The 26,228-nt window shown below is 35.1% G+C and overlaps 1 protein-coding gene across 1 annotated transcript in view; it reads left to right on the top strand.

Moving 5' to 3' along the window:
* LOC149088139 (agrin-like) overlaps positions 1-26,228 on the top strand; it is a 344,527-nt gene that overhangs the window by 131,206 nt on the left and 187,093 nt on the right. The window contains exon 4 of the mRNA XM_089244905.1: positions 12,072-12,308. Coding sequence (XP_089101031.1) covers positions 12,072-12,308 — 237 coding nt within the window. The remainder of the gene's footprint in view (positions 1-12,071; positions 12,309-26,228) is intronic.

Here is a 26,228-nt window from a genome sequence, read left to right as displayed (position 1 = left end):
TTACATGCGTTATCGAAAATATTTCTAATCAAAACAAATTTCAAGTGGATTTTTAGCATGAAATATTGGTAAGTATTTAGTTATATAGAAGTTAATGTTATTTTCTGTTTTTTAATGTCCAAAACAAAAAATACCAGCAGTCACAATCTTAAAAGCTCTCGTCAAAGAGTATGAAATATCTATAGAATATAAGGGAAAATAATTGAATGCATAAAAATGAATAGCGAATTTTTAAATGTACCGTGAAAACAGGTCATTTTTCCCGTAGGATATAGCGTGGAAAAAATAGAAAAAAACCAACAATTATAATTTTCAAAGCTCCGTTGAAGAATATAATATATCCCCACAGAATATAAGGAAAAAAATTAATGCTTAATAATGAACAGCAAATTTCTGAATGTTGTATAAAGAATGAACGAAACTTACGTTTACGACTGGAAAATGGTGCACATCAAACTTTCAAACGCTCATTCTAGGTTAAAGACAGTTTCAAAAATCATTATTATCGAGACCCTAACATTCGAATTTGACTTTTCATCCTGAACATATATTTTCTGTCATACAAATAACAATTAAAATATGCGTTGGATGTTTGCATAGTGAACGATTTTCGCTCCTGCTGTTCATCAGACTGCTTTGTTCGGTCAAAAAATGACAGATACCCACATAATAACTCACTGTACGAGAACTCGAAGAGGTTTGCGTGCTGTAACACAAAAGCTGGTACAAAACAACATTGGACTGAAGCCAAAACATCCGAAGTATATAGATGTATATATATATATAGGCAAATATTATATTCTATGTATATATATATAGGGAGAGATTTAAGTTTTCATGCATTCATTAATCATTAAACAGGCGTTTTAAAAACATGCGATATATTTTCCGTTTCGCTCTCCCTTTTCTTAATCTATATTTTAATGTTTTATGACACTTGTTAGTTCGGCTGAAACTTTAGCAATATAAAATTCTAAGATGTTTTCCATTAAGACATTGCTAAACACAACGTAGTCTTGTCTGCGAGCATTATATATAAATTTCCGACTCTATAAATTAGAATGGTATTTATACAGCTGCTCCTTGCTTTATAGCGCTGCTTGATTCGCATATAAGTCAGAAATTCCTATCAGTAAAATAAATTACAATTAATATGTGCATAAGCAATGCTCATTAGTTACGAGACGTCTCCTTTCATATATAATGTAGGGGTTTGTAAATATATTCACTTGCATTTAATTCTAGTACTCCATTAAATATATGGTACAATACCATTAAAGACAGGAATTTAGTTCTTGTCGTTGTAAGTTTGAGGTATCGAGCTAATTGGTTAGAATCGAAACACACATTGAGTACGAGTAATTTTGCTTCTTTTTATTGGTGTTTTTATAATAAAATATATACATCATATATAATATGATGTTTTTAATGATATTAAAATTCAAAAAATTATAAAGATTGACACAAAAATAAATTAAAAATTTAGAAGATTGAACAGAAACTTGAATGCAAATTTAAAAAGATCAAAACAAAATGAATATTAAAAATTCAAACAAAAATAAAAGTTTCACAAATAATGAAAATTCAAAATTTGAAAAATAATTAAAACGAGAAGATTTTAAAAATGACTGAAACTGAAATACTTAAATTAAACAAATTTTGGTATATTCGGGCCTATACTATTGTGAATGACTTTACTTATAATTCTTATATTCAGGGTGAGCAAAAAGTCCGTAGAAACTCTAAAAATGAATAAAGACCGGAAAAATAACCGAAATAAAAAACGGTTTGCAGGGTTAGCATCGCTAGGTCAGGGAATTTTTTTTAAGACAGTAAAAAAAAATATAACTGAAAAAACAGCCGATGGATTGCGTTGGTACGAGCGACTTCGGTGGAAATATGCAAATGAGACGGTAATAAGAAATGCGCTCCTAATCCACAGCCAGTTCACTGTTGTAAACCGTGTATGTGAACAAGGATGCTAAGTGCGAAGGATAAAGCTTTGTTGGCGAAATTGCTTTACATGAACTAGGAATCAACGACCATTGCCTTGCGTAAATTCCGAGTTCAGAAGAATGTGAGGACTGGAAAAGGACCTTGAAGAGCGACAAGCTTCATAAAGCTTGTTTAGCGGTTTGAGGAAACCGGAATGCTGGAGGATCGTGTGAGAGCCGGATGACCATGTTTAAGGAAGGCACGTTCGCCGCGTGTTGCAGCCGAAATGGAAGCGTTAGCGTCCGAATCAGCTGCAGGGACCAGCAGTGCTCGTGAATCTGGCAGTCGCTTGTGCTTACCACCATCCTCGGTCCGCAATATTCTTCATGGAATCCTTCATCTGTACCCATACAGATTACAGTCCTGCCATGCTTTTTTACCAGCGGATACCGTACAGAGGGAAGCATTTGCGAGGTGGGTTTTCTCCAAAATCGAACAGAATCCCACCTGGGTCTTTAACATCTTGTGAACAGATGAAGCTCATTTTTCGTTTCGTGGCTACTAATTCACGTGAGTACACACAGAAACCATTGCATTCCCCCAAAAGTGACATTGTGGTGTGGTTTCACAGGTTCGTTCATCAAAGGATCCTTCTTCTTTGAAACGCAGTGTCCAATAAATGGTTGGAAAGTCTCGCCGCAGAGAGCAACAGGCCTTCATTACACTTCACTTCTGAAATATAGATGACAGCACTGAGAAATCAAACACAACACTAGATACGCACTTAGATTGGTAGTTACGCACACTTACAATTCCAGCAAAACTCACTAGGTAGTGAATTCCTCATGGCTATAGAAAAAAAAACTGAACTCGGTTTGACAGAAAGTAAATGGGTAGAAAACGGCTACGGTTAATGCACAGCGTTATTCATGCTTCTGCGCGAGAAGGTCATGCCCTGTTCGTGGAACACTTAATGCTGTAATAAACGATTTGGAAGCATTCTGTTCGTTATTTGCGTATTTTTCCTTTGACTTGAGTTTGTCAGCGCCATCTATCAGATGTTTTTGTTTTTTTCTGTCAAAAATTTCCCGTGTCCTAGCGATGCTAACCCGGCAAACCGTTTTTATATTTCGGTTATTTTTTTCAGTTTTTATGAATTTTTAAAGTTTCTACGAACTTTTTGCCCACAATGTACATTATTTCTTGGCCAATCCCCTTGAAAAATAATTTTACTCTTTTTAGTTAGAAAATACATGATCTTAAAGAAATTGGCCATAAACAGTACTGTATACTATATATACGCCATTCAAATATATACTAATTCAATTCAATTTCAATTACTCGAACTTCAGAAGAATTCAGAGAGCAAGTGTAGAGAAATAATGTTTTAAGAGTAGGTAATTTGATATTTATTTTGCATCTTCGAAAAAAAATTAAGACAAGTTAAATTAGTAAAAATTATTAGTAATATTAGTAATCGAAATATTTCAAAGCGAATAAAATTTATGGAGTATAAAATTTAAAAATAATATACATCATATGAATTGAGAACCTTTTGCACAAATTAACACTTTTCAGTTAAAAAGATTTTAAAATATTTTTCTTCATAAAAAAATTATTACATTTTCACTATCTTTTAGAGAAACTGTTTTATACTCACCAAAATAAAGTAAAAACCATTTACTTTATTTTGAAATTCATTTCCTTGATTGAAAGTGGAAACTTTTTCATAATTTTCTATTTATTCCTGTTTTTCTTTTCATTTGCATTAATTACTCCATGCAAACATTTTTTATTAATGTATTTAAAAGCCGATTAGTAAAAATCTCAAGATGTATAATTTTGTATATCGATATGTATTTGATATGTGTATAATTTTTTTTTTCAGTGAATATGTAAAATTTAATTTTTATCACAATTTCAAAACATAATTTACAATTTTGCAAAAAAAATATTACAAACGCATACATTTCTCAACCAAACAGGATTTTTCTCAGAAAATAGCCTGAAAAGTTTTTTTTTTTGGGAATCGTGAGATACATTTGTAATATCTAGAACTATATTTTTTTATCAAAAAATTATTATTTTTAATAATAAATAATTATTCTGTATTATTATAATTTTCATTCCGTAGAAAAATTTATTAATCTGACACTAAATATATGTTAGTATATATAATTTTAAATACAGTGGATCCCGCTTTTAACGTCTTTAAAAAAACTGTCACGAAAAACGTTGTAAGCGGGAAATCTTAACGAGAACTACTTAGAATTGAGACCACACGAAAATGAGTCGTACTAAGCGGGAAAACGTTATAAGCAGGTTCGACTGTATATACATTTGTATGTAATATAATTTGTTGTATATAATTACATTTCTTCTAGCAAAATTATAGATTAACTTTTCAATTTGCAATCGTACTCGTTTCCCATTTCAGTTGAGAAAAAAATACCATTATTCATCTAAACTATTTCATGGTTTGTTTTAAATGGTTACGTGGTAGCTCGTAGTACCTCGGGGGTGAAAATGTCCTCGGGGAAACGTCCGGGGTGGAATGTTCTTGACGAAATGTCAGGGGCGAAATTTCCGGGGGCGAAACATCAGGTATGAAATGTCTGAGAAATTCCCCAAATCCCATAGCCGCACGGGCCACGCGCCCCAAAAACCGCTCATGCTGAGACAGGAACAAATCTTTTATTTCGGTAATACAACTTAGACATTTCATGATGATGATAACCGCTAGCGTTACGGAAACGCTGAGACGAGCTCTTTGCCCTTAGAAAATCCCTCACAATTCTTCTGGCAGCTTCCGTACAGTACGATGAATTTTTCCTCCTTATTTCCTTCACGCGTTTATATGTCCCGGATATATATCACTGAGTATGAAGTATGCATTAGTTCTGGATCGGGATTAGCTCCCATGTCCCGTGAGGCATGAACATCTCGCAAGAACATGACAGGTTGCTGTCCTTCTCTCTTCGTCTTTTTTTCACGGTCGTGAGACCATACGTGTACTATATATGCATTACTTCTCCTTTCTTATATATTTTTCGTTTTTGTCCTTTCTCAGCCATCAACGCCTTCGTCTTTCTCATTTTACTCGCTCGCGCTATCTCTATGCATTTTCTTATTTATTTGTTCATCTGGGAGCACCAGCGAATGTTCGGAAGAATGGATCGGAAGTTCTCTCAAGTACTAGACTCTTTGAAATACATAATGGTAGTATCCGTCCTGATTCTTGATAGTAAATACAAAGTGCTCCTAAATTGATGGATCAATCTGGAAAATGAATTTGTATATGTTACGTTAAATGCGATAAATCGGTTATTGAACACAAAAACCAGCTATAATGCATACTTGCCAATCGTCTTGGTAGCCTTAATAAATTTATCACTTTTACCGGTGAATATGCATAATACCCAAGTGTCGTTGGTAAATTTTATAAGTATTTGAAATTTATCTCTTTATCTGTGAATGTGCATAATATCCTAGTGCAGTGGTTTCCGACATAGAGTTACTCGCGGAACTCTTAATAGTTATAAGGCTGTTCAGCAGAACCCTTGATGCGATATGATAGATAGATAGATAATGTGTGATATGAGGATATATGATAATGAGGCTGTAATATGGAACTCAAATCAAATTTCTGAATAAGTCAAAGAAACAAATTTCTTTGTTGAAAAAAAAATATGTCGCTACTGCCGTCTCAACAGCATCACCGGGAAATATGAAAGAGGGCTTAGCCACTACCCCTTAATCACGGGCGTACACAGGATCGAACTGTGGAGAGAATACAAAAGACTTGGGGCTACAAAAATTGTTTTCCCAAAAGATTTCTAACTACCATCTTTCAAAAAAGCATTAAAATTAGGGGAAATAGGTTGAAATATGGCATCAAAAGTATTTTCGTTCGATACATTTGAATTTTTTCACCGAAATATTCAATATATATTTAATTTTTGGTCGGATTTAAATTTTTTAGCGAAAATGTGCTTTCTAGAGAAATAATTATACAGTGCAAGAAGTATTGGCATATTAATCAAGAAGCCGGTCACCAATTCCAGTCGAAGAATCGTAATAGTTGTGTTTTTTATTTGATAGGTGGCAGAAGGGGAATCCAGTTTTATGATGGTTCTCAATATAATACATCTTGTAATGCATAATTATTTTCTGAAAGACATATTTCGACTGATAGAATTTTATTTATTTATTGAAAAAATAGAAATTGCAGGCAAAATACCAGTTAGAGTTTGTATATATGAACCCAAGATAAAGATAAAAACATATGTATATATATAAAATAAAAATCAGATGGAAATTTAAAAATATACATCATCATTATTACTGGATCTTGAAAATCGGTACAATGGAGATTTTTCAAAACATTAGAACGATATGGAGGAACATAAAAAATATTACGACATCTAAGTTTGATACGTGGGCAATAAAAAGTAATGAGGTTAAGAATATCACATCATCAATATATCAAATCATGCATCAATATATCAAAGTGAAGAATTTTTACAAAAAATCTTGTGAGGGCCTTGAGATGGGATGGCGAGTTTCAAGTGAATGACTGAACGATGAGCGAAGTATTTCGTTTGAGATAAGTAATGATCATATAACTGATGTTTCTTAAAATACACGTAGCATAAAAACTTGTTTTGAACATGTTCAATTTTAACTATACGGATTCCAAATGATGCTACAGTATTCCAAAACAGATCGAACATAGGAAAGCAACAAGATAGTTTCAACGTTGTGAAAAAGCTTACTATTATGAATTAAAAACCAAAACTTTTAGATGCTTTAGGCACAATATGCATAATTAATATGCTTATTAAATGTAAAAGAATGGTGAAATATTACACCTAGAGCCTTCACACAATCAACCCTTTGAAGTAATTGGCCATCAACACTGTAATCATATATAAGTATATAAGTGGGGAATGGCTTCTGCTTAGGGTGACCATACGTCCCGTATTTCCCAGGACAGTCCCGGTATTTGCTGTATTTTTGGCCGTCCCGACTTTTTGGCAAAAGTGTCCCGATTTTTCCCGTATTTTACACGAAGTCTACTTGAATTTTTATTCTTTATTGAAGTCAAAGATTGAAATTATTTTTCAACTCATAAATTATATTGTGATTATTACGACTATAAATGAGAATATTAATCTCCCACATGTCTTGGAGAACGTTTTCGTTTTTCGTGGAATTCATTCCAATCCACTGCAATTTGCAGTAATGCTTCATTTCCCGCCATTGTGATTTTTCCGTAATTTCAACAATATTTGACAACTTTGTTCGGATTTGGCGTCATTTTTGGCGATAATTCACGATGTCCCGTATTTTCCCATATTTTGAATTCCAATTTCCCGTATTTCTCTCGAGGAGATATGGTCACCCTACTTCTACTCTACATAATCAATTTACACTTATCAATGTTTAAATACAACTTATTATTTACACACTATAAATCAAGTTTGTTAACCGTTTTTTACCGGTAGTTGGTTAAAGACAAAACTAAGAAATACACTACTTTTTTCGTGGTGGATAAGCTTACAAAATATGGGCGTTTAGAGTCTGAGAATGACTAACAATAAGAATACTCCATGCACACTGAGATTTTGCTGCGCAGAAAAACAAAATTCTCATAACGTCTGTGCGAGACAAATAACAGGTTTGTGGAGGTGAAATTAAAAAAAAATGTGCCCACTATTCGGCACGGTAGCCCAGATCGATAAGATATTATCCTATGATAGTACCAAAGGAGGTTTTAAGTGTTTAAATGTGTCGCGAGTTCGATACCCGGTACGTCCTTGTGAGGAACTTTCTTGACGCTGGAGTACAACAGAAATAACGACAACATGACCACAGAAAACGATTTCTACGTCAGGGAATCCCACATCTACGGGCTAGAGCACCAACCTCTCGGGGAGTATAAAAAAGGTCTTCCGAATCGGCATTAAACTGTAGGTTCTGGTGTAATTAGCCCTTCATGTGCAGAAAATGACCGTTGTGCGACAAAAATGATCAAAATTCAAAATATAGTGGAAAAAGTGAAAAAAAAAACGGTATATTCCAAAAGAGTTATGGATACACCGCTCCAAAAATAATGAATCTATACCATTGAATAAATAATACAATTAATAACATAAGATCAAATAACAATATGTTCACGTTTTGTATAAATACCAGTCTAGAATTTATATGACAACAATAATACAACAATACAATGTAACAATCCATCTGTATGTAAAATTTCTTTGTTTCAGAATTACAAAAATAACAAATATATGTACTTTATATTAAACAATTATCAACCTACACAAACCATAATAGGCTGTTTCTAAAAATATATCAACACAGAAACCCTTATAGACCTGCTGGAAGGACATTCATGTCCCTGGAGGTCAAAAGAGTGCGTTATATATGTTTATATATGCTTGTATAAATATGTTTGTATATTGTACAGATGTTGTGTATATGTGCATATTTCGTATTTGTAAGATAAAAATAAATAGTGGAAATAAATACATACAAAAATATAGTGAAAATACAGTGTGTAACAAAATAATAACTCTAAATATTTTAACGGTCCTCCTGCCCTCTAGCAAGTTGTTGCCTTGTATCTCTTCCTGCCAACAGAAAAAGTTCCATGTTTCTAATTGCAATACTCACTGAGATATTTTGGAATTCAAAAATCTCGGAAAAGTTATGAAAGAACAGCAAAAACTAACGGACAACTCTCCTTTCCCTTATTTATGTTGTTCTTATCCAACTTTTCTCACTTTTTTTCAATTCGAGGATATCTCAGCTAATATTGCATATAGAAACTTGGATTTTTTTTTTTTTGGCCTCACGAGAGACAGGGCGACAACTTTCTAATTGGAAGTTAGAGCACAGGCGAAACGTATAAAAATTTAGATTTTTTTTTTTTTTTTTTTTTGCACACTGTATTTTCACTCTCACCCGAAACTGGTACAGGGTAATTTTTGAATGCCTTTTGAGCATTTTTTAAATTGGAACTACACCTCTACGATGGATGGTTGATAAGATAAAGACAGCTTTAGCACTTAACAAAACGCTCCGTTTACCAACGTTTGTGAATCATTTGGAGCAATACAGTTTTCGGTTAAAAATATGAGTTTGCCGAAAAAATTATGAAATAATTTATGGTTTTTTCACAATAACATATGATACGGACTTAAATAAGATATTTAGTTTGTGGAGCGGCAAAAAAAATAAGATTGGAATAAATTATTTGCGGACCGATTATTAAAAAAAAATTAATGAGGAAAAATGATTTGCGAACCAATAAAAAATGAATGAAAGAAAGAATTTTCGGATCGGGAAAAAATTAAGTAAATAATAATTTGAGGGGCCCAAAAAAATTAAATAAATAGAAGAAATGATTTTCGGACCGATACAAAAGAAAAACAATGAATAAGAGAAACATATTTCGCACCAGGAAAAAATAATTGAAAATAATTCACGGTTTAAAATTATAAAAATTACGATTTAAATTATTTAAAAATCGCATTTATTTAAATATTAATTTTTTTAGTCATAAATAATTATTTAACTCTTATGACAAATAAATTAATGCGAGAAATAATTCTCAAACCTTCTGACGACTAAGACAGAGAAAGTAGTTGTTAAATTTGAAATTATTTAGCGGCTTTATTAATTAGGCAAAAGGTTTTGGGGTCCGGCACCGGTCCACGGACCAGCTGTTGAAGGGCACTGCTGTAGAACACATTGTACAGAATCATGTTTGTAAAATGGACGTTTGAAATCCTGTAAACCGTCTTGAAATCTTTCGAGCTGAACCGAAGTTTCTTTGGCGCTGAACCTGAACTGAACCAAGTACACCTCATGTCTAACGCCATGGGCAATTTCGATATAACATACTATAAAACTTATTTACATGCTGAAGTATTTCTAAGTGGTAGTCAGTCCTACGCTCTACCTTATACACCGTAGTTTCTCAAATTTTTCGTTCCATATCGCCCCGTTCTTCAAAATTTTTTCTTCTCATCGCTCCCGAACTCATGTCAACCCATAGGATCCTATACTAAAGCTTCTTAAAGTCCTATATCTAATTAATCCTATACCTAAGCGTCTACCGCCCCCTCCGAACCCTTCCATCGCTCCAAAGAGGGCGATATTGCCCACTTTCGGAAACACTGTTCCACACCAACAGCGGATCCTGCTAAAGTTATGTAAAAATTGTTTAAACTGAAAATACTGCAAAAAAATATCGCTAAATAAGACACATTCCTTATTGATTGTCTTATTATTAGTATAAATAAAAATATATCATAAAATACCTGAAGAAAATTCCATCTACATTGTCCCAATTAATTTTGAACACTATTGTATATGTCTATCCAAATCATCGTAAAATGTTTCCTTCATAAACACTATACGTCGTGAATATTTATCAAAATATCATGTTGCGTAAATTTCAGTAGCTTTCATGAATTTTGCAGGCACGGAGATATATTTTTTCTAAATCATTAATTAATTTAATATTTTCTTGGCGCTCATCTAATGATTCACTCGATTTATTCCATTCGGTTCCGAGAGTTTTAAATTCCAACCATGGGCATGAACGAAATTCTAAAATCAAACTAAAAACTAAAATTTAATTATAATCGCGTTCAATTTCATTCAGAGCATTCTAAAATTCTTTAATAAAAAAAATCTAAATATTCAAATGAGAACACCAGGCGAAGTCACTTCCTAATTTCCAATGAATTCATTAAATTTGAATATTTCTCGCTCCTCACAAAATCAGTTCGTGTGAGGATCATTTAAACAAAAATAAATTCCTAATAAATTTTGATTTTTAAAAAAAAAATCGATATATGTACGTATATTTTTCTCCGTCCCAATTCCTCAATTTCCCATTTTTCTCGATATTCCTTTTAAACGAAATTTACTCATAATTTTTTTTTTGGGTTAAAATTTACGGCCGGAAAATGTTCGGAATAATGTAGAACAAAAGGAATTTTTCCATGCTGATATCCAAGCTCATCACTGGGATTAATTTGCATAAATTCAATGACACGAACGGCGGATCTCTCTCTCTCTCTCTCAGACAGTCAGTGAGAATTCTCCTCTCTGGTCTAGGAATTTGTTTTTGCATGTGGTCGGTCCGGGGATCGGTCCTCTCTCTCTGCGTTTCGATCGTCCGAACGATGGAAAAGCGATTCTTTTTCCCATCCCCCCCTTCATCGCTCATTTCATCCCCCCTCCCCCTCCCCTCCTCCTAATATCTTTGCGCTTACTGCGCATGCTCATTTGAAGAAGTAAAGTCAGAGTAGCGGGAAAAGATCTCGAGGCAGCTGAGCGAACTGAGTGCTAGGAATATTACTCCTCGTGTGTGAGAGAGAGAGTGTATGTATCCAGTACACTGAGAATTCCATTCCTGGATACTAGCATTGAATGTGTGTGTGATGTCCATTCAAGGATATGTGTGAAGATCTATTGTCATTTAGAAGTTTTAAAATATCGACTTTAGTCCTAAAAATTTATTTCTGAACTTCAAAAGCCTTGGAAATTTGTTCGGGTTGTGGAAACTTACGGATATAATTAGTCTGCAGTTTAGACTTTGATGAATTTCTTAGTCTATGATGATGTATTCGCTAAATTAATTCGACCTGCAAGTTGCTTGTGATGTCCATTGAAGGATATATATCAATGTCTATTACCATTTAAAAATTTAAATAACGACATTAGTCCAAAATTCACTTTGTAAGCCTTAGAAATAATTCTTCGGGTTGTGTTTCAGGTGAAAACTTATGGATGCAAATTAGTTTATAGTTCCGACTTTGGTGAATTTCTTGGTCTATGATGATGTATCAACTGCATTATCCGATCTACAAGTTGCTGTGTGGAACTTTCTACAACTTTGCCCGAAGTATTCCGGCAAAAACTATAATTTTTTACACAGTAAATGTCGGAATAAATTCGAGATTGACGCCGAAAACATTTGCTATCCGTGTAGTTTAATGAATTTATTCATGACTAATATCTAAAATTCATCGACATGTTGTTCAAATTGTTAATGATAATAATATCGACGATTATTCTCAGAATGTCATACGCTTGCTATAAATTTCCACCAGATGCGAAAGACCCCTGCGAAGAGAAGGATTGCCCGTTCGGATCGAGATGCCGCCCTAATCTGGATGGAAGGACGGCCGAATGTGTGTGCCCCGAGAAATGTGCCACCTACGGGGACAGTAGGGGTTCCCGTCCCGTGTGCGGTACCGACGGACGAGATTATCCCAACGTCTGCGAACTTCATAGGACTTCTTGTAAGCAGATGAGGGATATACAGATTAAATACCAAGGAAGATGCGGTAAGTGGATTTTAAATGAATATTTATACAAAGTGCTTAAAATATATAACTACCATCGATTGTCGTTAGCATTTCATGAATACGAATTTCTGTACGCCGTTTTATGTTTTGAATTTGAATATATAATTTTGAATATATCGTACACACCGGAAACAGTGCCGGAGCCCCGGAATACTTTTTCTCCGGCATACCGGGAAATTCAAGTCACAGATTCTGAAAAGTTCTTAAATATCTTTCTTCTTAAAATCTCTTGAAAAAGCTGAATGCAAAATCTATTTAAAAAGCTGTGATCTTTATTCAGCCGCGTTTTCCTCTTCATACCGAGAACGGACTAGACCCCGAAATTCGAAAAGCTGGTGTCCCTCGAGTTTTACGGCATGCGGCCTGATACGGGGGAATACGGTATTCGTGGCTGTTCATCAACTCGTTTTTTACATGAAAATCTCTTCTATAAACACGCATTCTGCACGCATGGTGTTGTGTACAATGTTTTATTCTCTCTCTCTCTTTCTCTCTCTGTCTCTTTGGCATTGACGAGATATCTCGCCTTCTGAGAAATCTTTTATTTTAGCAATGACATGCTTAGACATTCTATAAAGCTCATACCTCAATGCTCTCCTTCATTTTGCAACTGCCGAAAATTGGAAAATTTTACATTTAAAAGAAGATGTGACATTTTATGTAGATTTTAGGGATTTCTGCTACGCCATTTAAAAGGATGAAAAGATAGATATTCATTTTGTGAATGTTCAGTTTGAGGATGCTTCAATATAATTATCTCGGGAAAATATTACGTATTCTGTAACTCTATTACGAACTCTTCAAATATGTCATTAAATGGCTGAGAAATCTCATTCCAGTGCAAATCAACAGAAATTCCTATAATTCATTCAATTAAAAGATCTGACTTGATATAGTCGAAACTTTGCAAGTAGATACCAAAAAAATAGAATGAGCCATTAAAGAGGATAACGCTTTCAGTCCCGTCCAGAGTCGACACATCCATATAGACAGACAGTCCGGACTCCTTTCCGGTAGATCGTAATGAGTGAAGATTTACAGCTATTGCCATTCAAGGCGTAATACGCATATTTATGGTGGAAAAAAATGAATAAACGGATTACTTTTTAACTGCACATTCATGTTTTCAGTCAAAAATCTTCTTGCATTTGTCTATTCATTTTCTTTTCTACTTTTTTCCCACAACAGTCGTAGAAAAATGCGTTTTCGGTAGATATTCAAATGCAAAGCAGCTACACATCCACATTTCGCTAAATGAGTAAAAATAATTTCATTCTGTTTTATCCACTTAGGGAGGTTCGAATATCTTTGCACATATAAGTCTCCATACATTTTTTCCCCCTTTTCATTTTGTATACCATCCAGAATCTAGACATTTGGTGTATCATCATTCACTTGGGCATCCCGTGGCCCGTTACGAAATCAATTTTGCGGTGGTCTATACAGTGTGTTCTATTAATGAACCGATAAACTCGGAGGGTTGTTAGTAGACATCAAGAGGAACAAAAATTGTAATGGAACGTGGTGTCGCAAACCACGTCGAGAGGGTTAAAAACGCGAAAAACGCATGCAGGTTTCGACGCACGCTTGAACGACAAAAAGTACAATAATAACTACAAAAAAATTTATTTGATTAATTATTGCAAGAGTTGTTGGAAATGGCCGCTGACGTCATTGCACAGTCTAAAACGACGTAAAATCGATTCCCGGACGTGCTCGAAGATGCCAGGTATGCTTTTGATGTCCGTTTCGTCTCCGCAGCACGTGGTACTACCCCAGCGCATGCGTTTCGCGACGCTGTTAACGTCAGATATAGTGAGCGAACCCACGAACGCATCAGTGATCAACTGAAATCCATTTTTCGTCTCCTCTGAACTCAGAGGCCGCATGCGTTTTTCGCGCTTTTCACTCTCTCAACGTTTACAGCATGTTTCATTGCAATTTTTGTTCCTCTTGATGCCTACTAACAACCCTCTGAGTTTTCGGTCCACTGAAAGAACATCCTATAGAATTTTTATACGCAGTCCACAATCAGGTTGGCAAAGCTCTTATTTCAAACTTCTTCGTTTTGTATTCAATAGATAACCAATGTGAGGAGCTCATTGTATGTGACTGCTGAAAATAACTAGCCTAAATATGTGACTGACTCTGAATATGTATTTATAAATAAGGTATCAGATTCCTATTTTGCAAAGACAAATAAAAACCTGATAAAATTCTTTACTAGGAATTCATAAGGCATTTCCAAGTCCAAATTATTGCGTATTCAATATGCAAAACACATAAAAATTGCGTTCGTGGTAGATATTTAAATGTAAGTTCCATGATTTGAATTGAGTTCATGCCGTTGCTAGTCAGCGCTAAGCTTTCGTCTTCTTCAGCTTAGTTTCTCTACTTAGAGATACGTATTGATCAGTCAACGTGAAAAAAGGTTGCTCAAAACAACCATCGGTGAATTTTTTTATATTAAATAAAACCCTTCTTCAGATATGAATAAGGTTTACATCTTACAATTATATTACATAAAAAACAAACTATGGTGAAAATTTAAAAAAAATAATTTTCAGAGCATTTATATCATGTGTGTCTTTCAATACTTTACAATGATCAATTCAGTGAACAAATGTATTTACATAAAATATTCTCGCTACTACAATACAATATCAGTATAGTAATTTACATTATCACAGTTTGCAGAAGCTTTAGCATTTTTCACCACCTCAGTTTACACATATTTTCAAATATGTAAATCTTGAAGATTACAAATATATACCCATTATCTACAATATTAAATATCCCAATTTCACTAAAGTTCTTCGCCTCAATTTGCAAAAATTACCAATCTTTTGCGACATACAGTTTACAGTATCTTATATAATATATTTCAATTCAAAGAAACTTGAAATGTATATACATGTATATATATATATATGGAATATAAATGTATATACAATGAAAACTCTCACAACGTCATCAGAGCCGTTTGATGTGACATTTGAGCATTTGTGACAAATATATTAGACAAAGATAGAATGGAATGGAAGGTTACAAATGATTATTGGAATTAATACACCACCTACAATACCATCAGAGTCATTTGGTGTTACTTTTCAACAACTGATATTAGATAAAAGAAAAATCAAGGTTCAGCCATTTATATAACAAATGATTATTGGCAGAAACACTTTCCAACCAAGGCGCAGTACTATATAATTCATAAGGTATTTATATCATATTACTGTATACGCCTTTCAATACGTTACAATAATCAATTTAGTGAGAATAAACGTGTTTACATTAAATAATCTCATCTACCACACAAAATAATAAAAACTGTCTATAGTGATTAACATTGCCATCATTTGTAGCATTTTTTTACAAAATAATTAATTGTAATTTCTTTATATTAATATTTGTCCATACTACGCTGATAATAGACTGGGACATTACTTATAGAAAATAAAGTATTTAAAATGAGACGTGTGAAACGAAAATTTAATTAAGTAATCAATTCCCTATACAGTATTTTAGTTAATTAAAGAGGATGTAAAATGTGTCCCATATATTCGTAAATAGTTCAGAAATTTATAAAAGTTGAAAGAATCGATAAAAATTGTAATAAGGCTTGGCTGGAATTCCTCACAGAGATTTCTTTTTGGTGCAGAAAAAAGTAGTTCAATATTCTGTCGACAGAGAGCACTGAACAATTACATTAGATAAAAGAAAAATGAACAAAAATCACCGAAGAAAATCACTGGGAAAAACCAAATCAGAGTCCTGTAAATTTCATGGTGTACGATAACAGCTAATTTCTGGTAATAATATTTTTTTTGTTTCTGGCACCTTGCGTAAGGTTTTCATTGTGATGTTGACAATGGTGGAAAAGCGCACTCGATGAAGTTGTTTCACCTTAGCCACACAAATGACCGCTCTAAGCTTTCAAAAGTCTCGGACACAAGATCACACGGGGTTCGGGTCCAATTGTTTTTTCCGTAGCACCCTATATCGATAAAACTTCAATATAATTTTTTTTCTGTGCTAAAAGAAGTCCCTCTTGTGAGAAAATCTTTTTCGCACGCAAATGTACCAATTCGTTCAATTTTATGAATATTTAAACCATTAAGTAACCACGTCCTCTGGGGGTATATTATTTCATTATATATTTTTTCACTTTCATTTAAAACACTGTAAAGGGTGGTGCTCAAGTAATTCGCGGCACTGTACGAAAACAGTCTATAGAATTTCCACACGTAGTCTCACGAACGGTAGGCTTACAGACCTCACGTTTTGTGGCACCTCGAATTATTTTTAATGTTTTCACCGTGGAAAACAGAAATCAATGTAGGGAGACAAAAAATGTCCGCAAGACAACACCAGCTGTAGTTAGACTTTTAGTTCAACTGAAGCTAGTATTGCCCAAAGCCAGGCACTGACTGCATGAGTGTTTGATTACCAAGAAAGACTCTTACTTTGTATATGCCATAAGCATATTATTAATATAATTTCAAACTAGGACTTATGGTATTTATTTGTAGTCAGCGCGTTGTTATTTGGTTGTAGGACTATTAATTCTTTAGGTGTACCCTTTGTACCCGCTAAATTTACGGGAAATTCACCGGTGTGGAAAATTAACCGACAAACAATTCACCACCAGTGAGTGAGTAAGTGACTGTATGGGTGACCGGGAGTGAGTGGGAGATTGAATGGGTAACTGAATGTATGACACACTCACTCACTTGTCCATTTCCTCACTCGCTCATGCCCTTACTCACTCATTTGTTCACATGTTCACTCACTTGCTCATTCATTGGTTTATTTGCTCACTTGCTCACTCTCATCAACTCTCTGACTCCATCACTAACTATATCACTTTGCCGTCGAATTTCCTAGCAGTGAGTTCTCTTTCCGATGAATTCGGGTTAGTGAATTTTCCAGCGACGGATTTTCCGCGCACGCCCCCACTCTGGCTCACCACGTAAGGCTTTTACATTATTACACACAGAAAGCACAACTCTTATGGGCATTTGATGTAAATCTTAGAATGAATATCTCTAAATAGAATCTTGATGATGCTCTAGCGTAACCCAAACACTTTCGACTCCTCATTGCAAACAACATTTTCAATCACGCAACTCTAAAACGCAATGTTTGATCTAAATTTTCAAAAACTTAAATCGATAATTCTCTTTTTTCAACTCAGAACAATTTAAAAAAATAATTGTTCTCCAGAATTCTTAATCCTTAAGGATATTGAAAATTTAATATATCCTCGTGCATCTTCTGATTAACTACGTAATTAAATCAAGCGGGATGTACAACCAAACTAAATCATAATTAAATTCTAATAACTATCAATCCTCTCTGGGAGATAGAAGCATAAATCAGTAGCCGAACATTGTTGTCCTACGTGAAAATCTGTAAAAGAATTTAATAACGATGATCGCCCGACATCGTATTAAAACGATTAACGGTCGTTAAACACACGGAACATCATTTCGAACTATACCTGTCATGAACGACGTGAATATATATATTTCAGATAGAGGAATGATAAAGTTTAAGATCGAGGGGAGACGAGAGTGTGTCAGAGTCTTGAGAGCTTTTGCTGGATATATATATACATGTATGTATGATATTCGCTTTAGCGAGCGCAACGCCTTACAAGAGCCCTCGGGGAGTGCGATTGGCATAAAATGATTGATGATCCGGAGGAACGACGAACAGCTCTTGCATCGGAAGCTCCTCCAAGCTATCAAATCATACACCTAGAAATGCATGGCGACGTAGCACTGCAGTTTATATCTGTCACATGCTGGATGCTCCAGGAGAAGAGAAAAAAAGATCTTTCCTATATATACTGCCATCTATATAATTTTTTTTTTCCTCTACCTCTCTTATTCCCTAGAAGCGAATCATGTTGAAAAATATACTTGGAATTTTTTTAAATCTCCCGAAAATATGGCCTTGTCGTTCAAGAGCGATTACATTAATTGTGGATTTATGTTTTATTTATTCGTGACACTGCTTGCTACATTGCTAACATTTAACAACACTACGTAAAATACAGACAGACGTGACCGCTGGCGGGTGAGAGAAACCATCTTGGGGTCGGTTTGAGCTCTTTCCCACACAGATGGACGGTCTAGGCGAACCTGATGATATCACACTCGATTATAAGATACTTAATCCCGGCCTGGAGAGCACGACTCACCATACGGGGCTCTCCGAAGGGTTCCACTTCTTTCAAAAAAAATCTTACCCCAGGAAGCATTTGACGAGCAGAAATTTAGTGTCCCTGGCATTAGTGTATAAAATTAACGCATACATAAAACATTCAGATGTCAGCCATCTGGAAACGCTGACAATCAAAAAAAAAAATTTATTATTTCACACAAATATATCAATACATACAATATTGTACAACTTCCGAATATTTGTGTGTGTGTCATTATTACTTTCCAACATTTATTTTTAAATATATCTGTAGCTCACAGCCACATGGCTGTATTTCCCTTGCATTCATTGGCCAAAACACACTGGTGCCAATCAGTCCAGCTTGTTATATTGCAATGTAAATTCTCAATTACATGGTATGTCGATATAAAATACGTATTATACGATTATAAAATACGTATATTATGAAATTGCATACGTTTTGAAATAGAGATAAATTAATATGAGATGAGAAAATAAATTGGGTTAGACTTGATTCTATTAATCGGACCAGAACCCCACTAGCATTCACCAGAAACTAACAATCCAGCGCACTACAACACACTATACCAACATAGGCGTCAGCCATATTTTCGGCTTCCCGCGTAAAATACAGTGAAACCTCAGTATAACGATACTCGAAGATACGACCAAGAAAAAAATCGGCTTAGAGAAGTTATATTTACATCGAGAGGTAGCAGTATCGTCAGTCTCCACAAAATTTACGCTGCTGTTGGCATCTGTTCTGAATTAGCTCATTGTTAGTACCGCAATGAAATTCATTTGTAAGTATTTTATTTGCAACATAGAATATAATTGCTTAGTTGGCTAATAAAATTCTGAGCTGTTTTGACACATTGTAAGGTGGTTTATCGTTAAATGGTGCAAAATACCTATGTTATTATAAAACATCCTCGAAAGAACAAAAACTGGTGAGAAATTTAAAATTATATTGAGGTGGATTTTGAGAGAAATATAACAAATACCGTTCTAGCCAGCTTCAAAATTTCTGCGAAAATACCATTATCGAGGGATTTGTCGTATTAAAGGATATCATTGTATCTTTTATAGGCAGTTCCATAAATTTGAAAAAAATATACCGTTGTAGAACAGTTTCTCAAAGTGTGCATTCGCGGATTCTAGGGACGTCACCAACTTTTACCGTCTTCAGGAGTGTCGCGGTGAGCTGGAGAAATTGATTTGTGCTTTGAAGTGGTTCTTTTTTTCGGAAAAATATCCACAAAGCCATTGAGGAATATAAGATAAACTATGAATTTGGCAAGGGAGCCGCGGGTGACAAAAGTTTGAGAACCACTGTTGTAGAGAAATTTATCGTTATATCGAGTACCGTTATGGAGACGTTATACTGTAGTTCCGAATCTTTTTTTTAAATTTAGAGAATAAATAAATTACGATTTCCGTGGCTAGATTAGGATTATTCTGAATAGCTGTTTAATTCGTTCTCTTTCGGCGTTCAATCAATAGTTATACGCTTACAGCCGTAGCCATCTCCCGTGTGTATTAATTAATAGCTATCTACATTTATCCATATTTATCTGCGTATATCAACAGTAAAAGCGTGTAGTTAACAAAAATGTATGAACAGCTAACGTCTATTATCAGTAAACCATCAACGCTTACGCAGTTCCACAATCACTACCATTTAATATTCTATCCGATGCTTTTTTTTTTACCGTGTGCAAAGTCTGACTATGTGTCAATGTCATCTTATTTGTAGTTGCCAATATAGCTCAATCGGTTTAATAGAAACCATTGTATCTCTAGCCAATTTCTAATCTTCACATGCGTTCCTTGAAGATCCTCAGATTTGTAAGACAAGTATTTCTCACAAAATCCATTTTATTACAAAAAATGAAGTATTTAGATTATAAAGCGTTAAAAAATATCTAATATTCCTGTATAAGAAATATATAATATACGTCACACAAAAATACAAATCAGCAAACCGTTCATGAATGAACATTTGGCCTATTAAATACTTTCCTCCAATCCTAAAAACGTCATCATAGACTCCGATCGGAGATAAACCTCCATAGCCTGGTCAATATTTGGATGATGATAATGTTGAAGATTCAATTTCGATATGGTCATTGATTCCATTATCTTCCAGAACGTAATGAAGATGGATGCAGACGAATACCCTCATACCGATAAGGGAAGGATATAAAAGTTTTGTTGGATGTTAATTATTATGAATGGAAGACAAATTGACTTTCGGTTCATCAAAATGTCATTTACTCTCCTGATGTTCACACACAACGATTCTCCAATAATAACCATTGCTTTATCGCCATCTTCACCTCAATAGAGTCTAGGACGATATCGGTCAAAGAAGATAGTTTACTCTTCTAGCTTTAGATTGATAATGTCAGTTTGACTAGGAGATGTAACAAACTATCAATACCTCCTAAATCGTTGAAATTATTCATAACTCCTATGAGGGATTATCTGAAAGCATTTCAAACTTGGGAATTTGCGTGCTGCAGTGCATTCGATTGTACTCGGCAGCACACGCATGAGATCCAAGAGTCTATATTTTTCATGAAATGGACTCGTCTTCTCCACCCACGCACGTGAACTTGTTCATTCTTTCAGTGGATGAGTTTAAGATTGATAACTTTATAGTGCTGTTGAGAAATATGTGAATTTTTTTTCTGAATCAAAAATTTGTTTTTCAATTGCGGGGAACGAATTAGTGTCTAACATCTCATCGTACGTTTTCGCATGATTTTCGAAATATGTCTCAAAAGATTTACTCTGGTCTCTATATAAACGAATTATGGCGGTGAAAAGCTAACTTGGACGCTAAATGCTGTAAAGATGAAGATATACTCAAGGCAACAACAAAGTAAATGACGAAGAATTTTTCGGTGGCCATGACACTCACTCGTACCTTACAACGTCACAAATCAGACGAGAGAGAGGAAAAAATTATTTTATTGAGAACCCCTCGTTGCCAAAGTTATTGTTACTGCTTCCGTTTTCCTCAATAAGATGCTGATCGGCCATTTTTGACACACCTAAAGATGCAGGAGCCTACCAAGATATTTTCAGGAAGTTCATATAGCTTTACTTGAAGAGAATGGGCGTGACTACTTTATGTAGCAAGGTAGTATGACCTGTCACACCATAAATTTCAACACGGTTATGCCGTGGGAATTTTTTTGAGACAGAAACCTCTACATGACTATAAAATTTTCAGATCTTCACGTATGTTTTCTGAAAATCTTGAAAATAAATTGCGGGAGATCGTGTGATACTTGCGGTATAATAGGTTGCACTGTCTTGCTATACTTAGTAGCGTTCGTCCTCTTCAAGTGGCCATGGCAACATGGATACGTTAGTAGCCGTGCATATACAACCTCAACACGTTCCTGCGTGTACCAATTCGTTAGAAATTTCTCAGAGGCATGTGTCAGAGTAGCATGTACGATTAAGAAATGTACACATACAGTAAAATTATAAATTGAACGTTCTTGTACGACGTTACTTATTCGAAAAAAAAGTAAATAGAAAAAGACATACTATATCCATATTGTGAAATACTGACAAAAAAAAAATGTAGATGTTTCTAGTCGTGGGTAAAATAGAACCCCTATTCGAATTTTCAATGGACATATATTTTTCGCCTATTTCTGGAGTGAGTAAAGCATGAAACCGGAATTGAGTTCATTCTGCTTCAACGGAATCTTTATATATAAAAGCTCGATATGAATCAAGGGAATATAGTGATTTTCCATGTAATTCGTACATGGACGCGTATAGTACGGTTATTGCAAAGTTCTTTGTGCGCCAAACTGAATAATCTTCGAATAGTTGTTTCCTTTGAGGTCTCAAATCCTACACTCCATATAAACAGTTGCAATATAACCGTTATTTGCAAGGGCTTTTCAGAGAGAGAGCTATTCTCGATCTCTGAGGCGTTCGCCCTCCAATGGCAATAGCCTTGATCCTCTCCCTTTTATAATACCCAGTCGTGTCGAGAGATCAATACATTAGTCTGAATATGTCGAGCCAAGTCCTCAGAAACAATGAATAGTGGTGAGTGACGAGAAAGAGCGAGAGATAGAGAGAAGGGGGAATGAAAATGAATGTCGTGCATTTAGGGATGTCTACCGCTTTTGCATAGCGGTTTATGCTCGCCGAAACCCCAGAAGTTTCTGGGAATAATGCCCATTTTCATTGAATGGTCATTTCTCTGGTTCAGGAAATAACTGTAGTCACCGGGAAACTTGGATGAATGTCTCCACTCTCGTATATATATATATGCTTTAAAAGGATTTTAAATTTCCGTTGTTTGAAATTCAATACGGCCAAGAGTTTCCGCGGCTGTCCGACCCAATAAAATGACCAAATGGAATCTAATCCATGACTTTCCTACGAATTTCCGATTCGAAACCGCAATATTTCCAATAACTTATTCGTGGTTGGGGTAAATTTATTCACTGACGCCTCGTTTGTGGAAATCATTCGCTTTTGAGGAAATGCGACTCGTTCTGAACGATGTTATGGGCGTTGCTCCATATCTTACGGAGTCAAGTGGAATCTATTATGTTACACGGAATGATAAATCATCAAAGCATGTTGTACATGGGGAATGGATATATTTTATGGAGAATTGTGGCAATTTAATGTTCAAAAAGATCGGAGAATAAATTTTCGAAACATTCTAGAAATTTCAGCATTGAGTAGTATTTTTGTAAAATAATCCTCTCGGATTTCGAATTTGTGTGATTTAGCCTAACGGCCTACAAAAGCGCAGTTTGTTCTCTTTGCTGCAGCTGGAAATCATAAATGGTTTAAAATCACTCAGTAACTATTAATGCCAAATAACAAACACGCTTTAGTCCGAACCTCGCACCCTTATCCGAAGAAACCTCGTGGCTATACAAGGACACACACTTTGAGAACTACCGACTTGGTGCACGTTGATGTCTGTTGGCACTATATATTGCAAACTTTTTTTTATCATACCTTATATAGCTTCTCTTACACTACTGGTTGAAATTTTAAATATTGTGTCCGTTGAAGCCATATTGGACATTGGAATTTTGCCAATCTATCGTGTCAGGTAAGACCGAACGTGTCCGGAATTCATTGACGGGATAATTATTTTAGCGGTCACCGAGAGTTGAGGTGACCGAGTTAGTGAGCAAGTGAAAGATTGGGTAAACAGGCGAGTGGCTGAGAATGAGCTCGTCAGTGAGCAGGTGAGTTTTTAATAGAGCAAATGATCACGTGATTGATCGAGTAATCGATTCAGTGATCGGCAAAGTAATGAACTGACCTAGTCAGTGAGCAAAGGGGAGAGAGTTCAATCAACAATGGAGGTTCATTGAGCAAAGGAGTGTGAACAGGTGAATGATTCAGTGACCAAGTGATAAAGTGAGTAACAACTAACTCACTAACTTTACTTTTTGCTCACACACTCACTTCCTCTCTTACTCTCAACTTGCTCACTTGCTCAACTTCTCGCCAAGTTGCTCACTCACTTGCTTAACTTCTCTCGAAGTTGCTGACTCACTTGCTCGCTTGCTCAATTTATCGACATCTTCCTTACTCACTCGTTCTCTGACTCGGTCACCTACTCACTCGCTCACCCAACCAGCTCGGTCACTCATTCGATCTCTCGGTATCAAACCGTTGTCGATGAATATTCTATGAATTCGTACCAAGGCTTCCTAGATGGAGAATTTCGTCAAGTGCATACTTGAGTCGTACTTATCTGACGCTGATGTTATGCTCCCTTGTCCCGGCTGCATAATTCTATACACACGCAATCTATTGAAACCATGTTTTTCCCATGAATATAAATTGATTAATTACGAATAACCGATAATACATCAAGAAATAACTGGAATAAAACAATGTGCCAACATAAAAAATTAATTACATGTCTCAGCAGCTGCTTTGCATCGAAACAGAAATACGCGGCATGCCAGAGTGGTACAAACCGCGTACCGACACGTCCTCTTTACTCCTCCCACATATCTTCGAAGAAAGTATATCAGAAAGAACGGTATAATGCTGGTAATAAAGTACAAGTAGAGGAGTTATCAGAGCTCACAATACGACACATAACAAGTAAAACTCGAGCAGGCACAGGAAATTGCCACCGTAAGCCAGATAACGTAAAGGCGTGCCTGGAACAAAGCAGAAAAAGGCACACACACACACACACCGAAAAAAGAAGCGAAAATTAAGCCACTGTTTTCGCTAGAGGATAACCAGATGAAAATGGCACGAAAACTCCAAGTTGGGAATAGGAAATTGCGCTATCGTATCTGACGGAATTCCGGGGGATAAGATGTATATATTTTTTTCCCATCCGTTTTTTTTTTGGTGTTGTATGGGATGTGTGTTTATTGCTGTACCAGCCGGGAGAAAAAAAAAAACCCTGAATAAATAAAATAAGGGTGGAAAAAAGGAAAGAGACACACACAGGAAAGGAGACATCTGAAGAAAGTTTCAGCAATCAGCAAATTACGGGAATCAGAGATGAGTTATGATGCCTGCAATGCGACGAAAGTATTAGTCATATTCTACCTCCATTACTCTTACCGGAAAAAGAGGGAACGGATCGGCAACGAGACGAATAAAAAATAGCTCTCTCTTATGAATGATATTTTATTTTTCGCGATGCATTTTCTTTTTTTTATATTCTAATTGAGTTTGCGATAGTCATACATATTTACCATTACATTCACGCCAAGTTTTCGGATTTTTTTTTTCTTGTGTGTGCGTGTTATCCGAATAAAAAAATTTTCTCGTTGGTATTTCTGGAAATTTCTCGGAGTATTAATGAGAAATATCGAAGAATCAGATCACAGTGTTGATATACAGTCATATTATGTTATTAATGGAATGGATTGAAGATGTAACAGTAGAGATACTAAAATTTTCGCATGATTTAAGTATATATCTGAGTATTTGATACGTTGCGGTGAATATAATGAATCGGGTGATTTTGAATAATTACCAGTTATTATTCGTACTCACCGACAACTTTTTGTTAAATTTCCCAAAATTTATCACTTTTTCCCGGCGATTATGCGTAATACCCAAGCGTCGTTGGTAAACAGGATAAATCGTAGTAAATTCATAAAATTTTCTGGTTATTATGCATAATTACCAGTTCGTATTGGTAAATATGATAAATCAATCCCATTGCCTTGATATGATTCATTATTTAAATGACCGTACTTGTAAGCCAGACTCTGAACCGGATATAATAAACTCTGACTTAACAATTTCTTCCGAACATCCCCGATATAACTCCCCTACAATTATTTTCCATTGGACGAAATCTGGAATCGGATCCCGATATAATGAACTCTCATGTAATAAATTCTTCGATTTATCAGTATTATTATTATAGTTCCTGTGAGCATACAATTGAACCACAATACAACAATCGCTTGTTTAACGAATTCTACAATCGCACGTCGATATAACGAAACCCCTTTTAACCGATTTCGCGATTTTACCCCGATATAATGAATTCACATTTAACAACCTTCACTATAACTTATCTGTAGCCAACGACGCTTGATATTATGTGTAATCATCAGTAAAACTTGAGACGATTTGTGATTATTCATAACCGCTTATTATGCATTATAACCTATTCGTCACATTTGCCGCAAACTTATGCATTCCACCAAT

This window comes from Pholcus phalangioides, unplaced genomic scaffold, assembly GCF_987345545.1.
Source record: "Pholcus phalangioides strain wild (caught in Gottingen) unplaced genomic scaffold, Ppha-v1.0 ptg000003l_1, whole genome shotgun sequence".
Taxonomy (NCBI): Eukaryota; Metazoa; Arthropoda; class Arachnida; order Araneae; family Pholcidae; genus Pholcus; species Pholcus phalangioides.
This window is presented reverse-complemented; position numbering and strand designations above follow the sequence as displayed.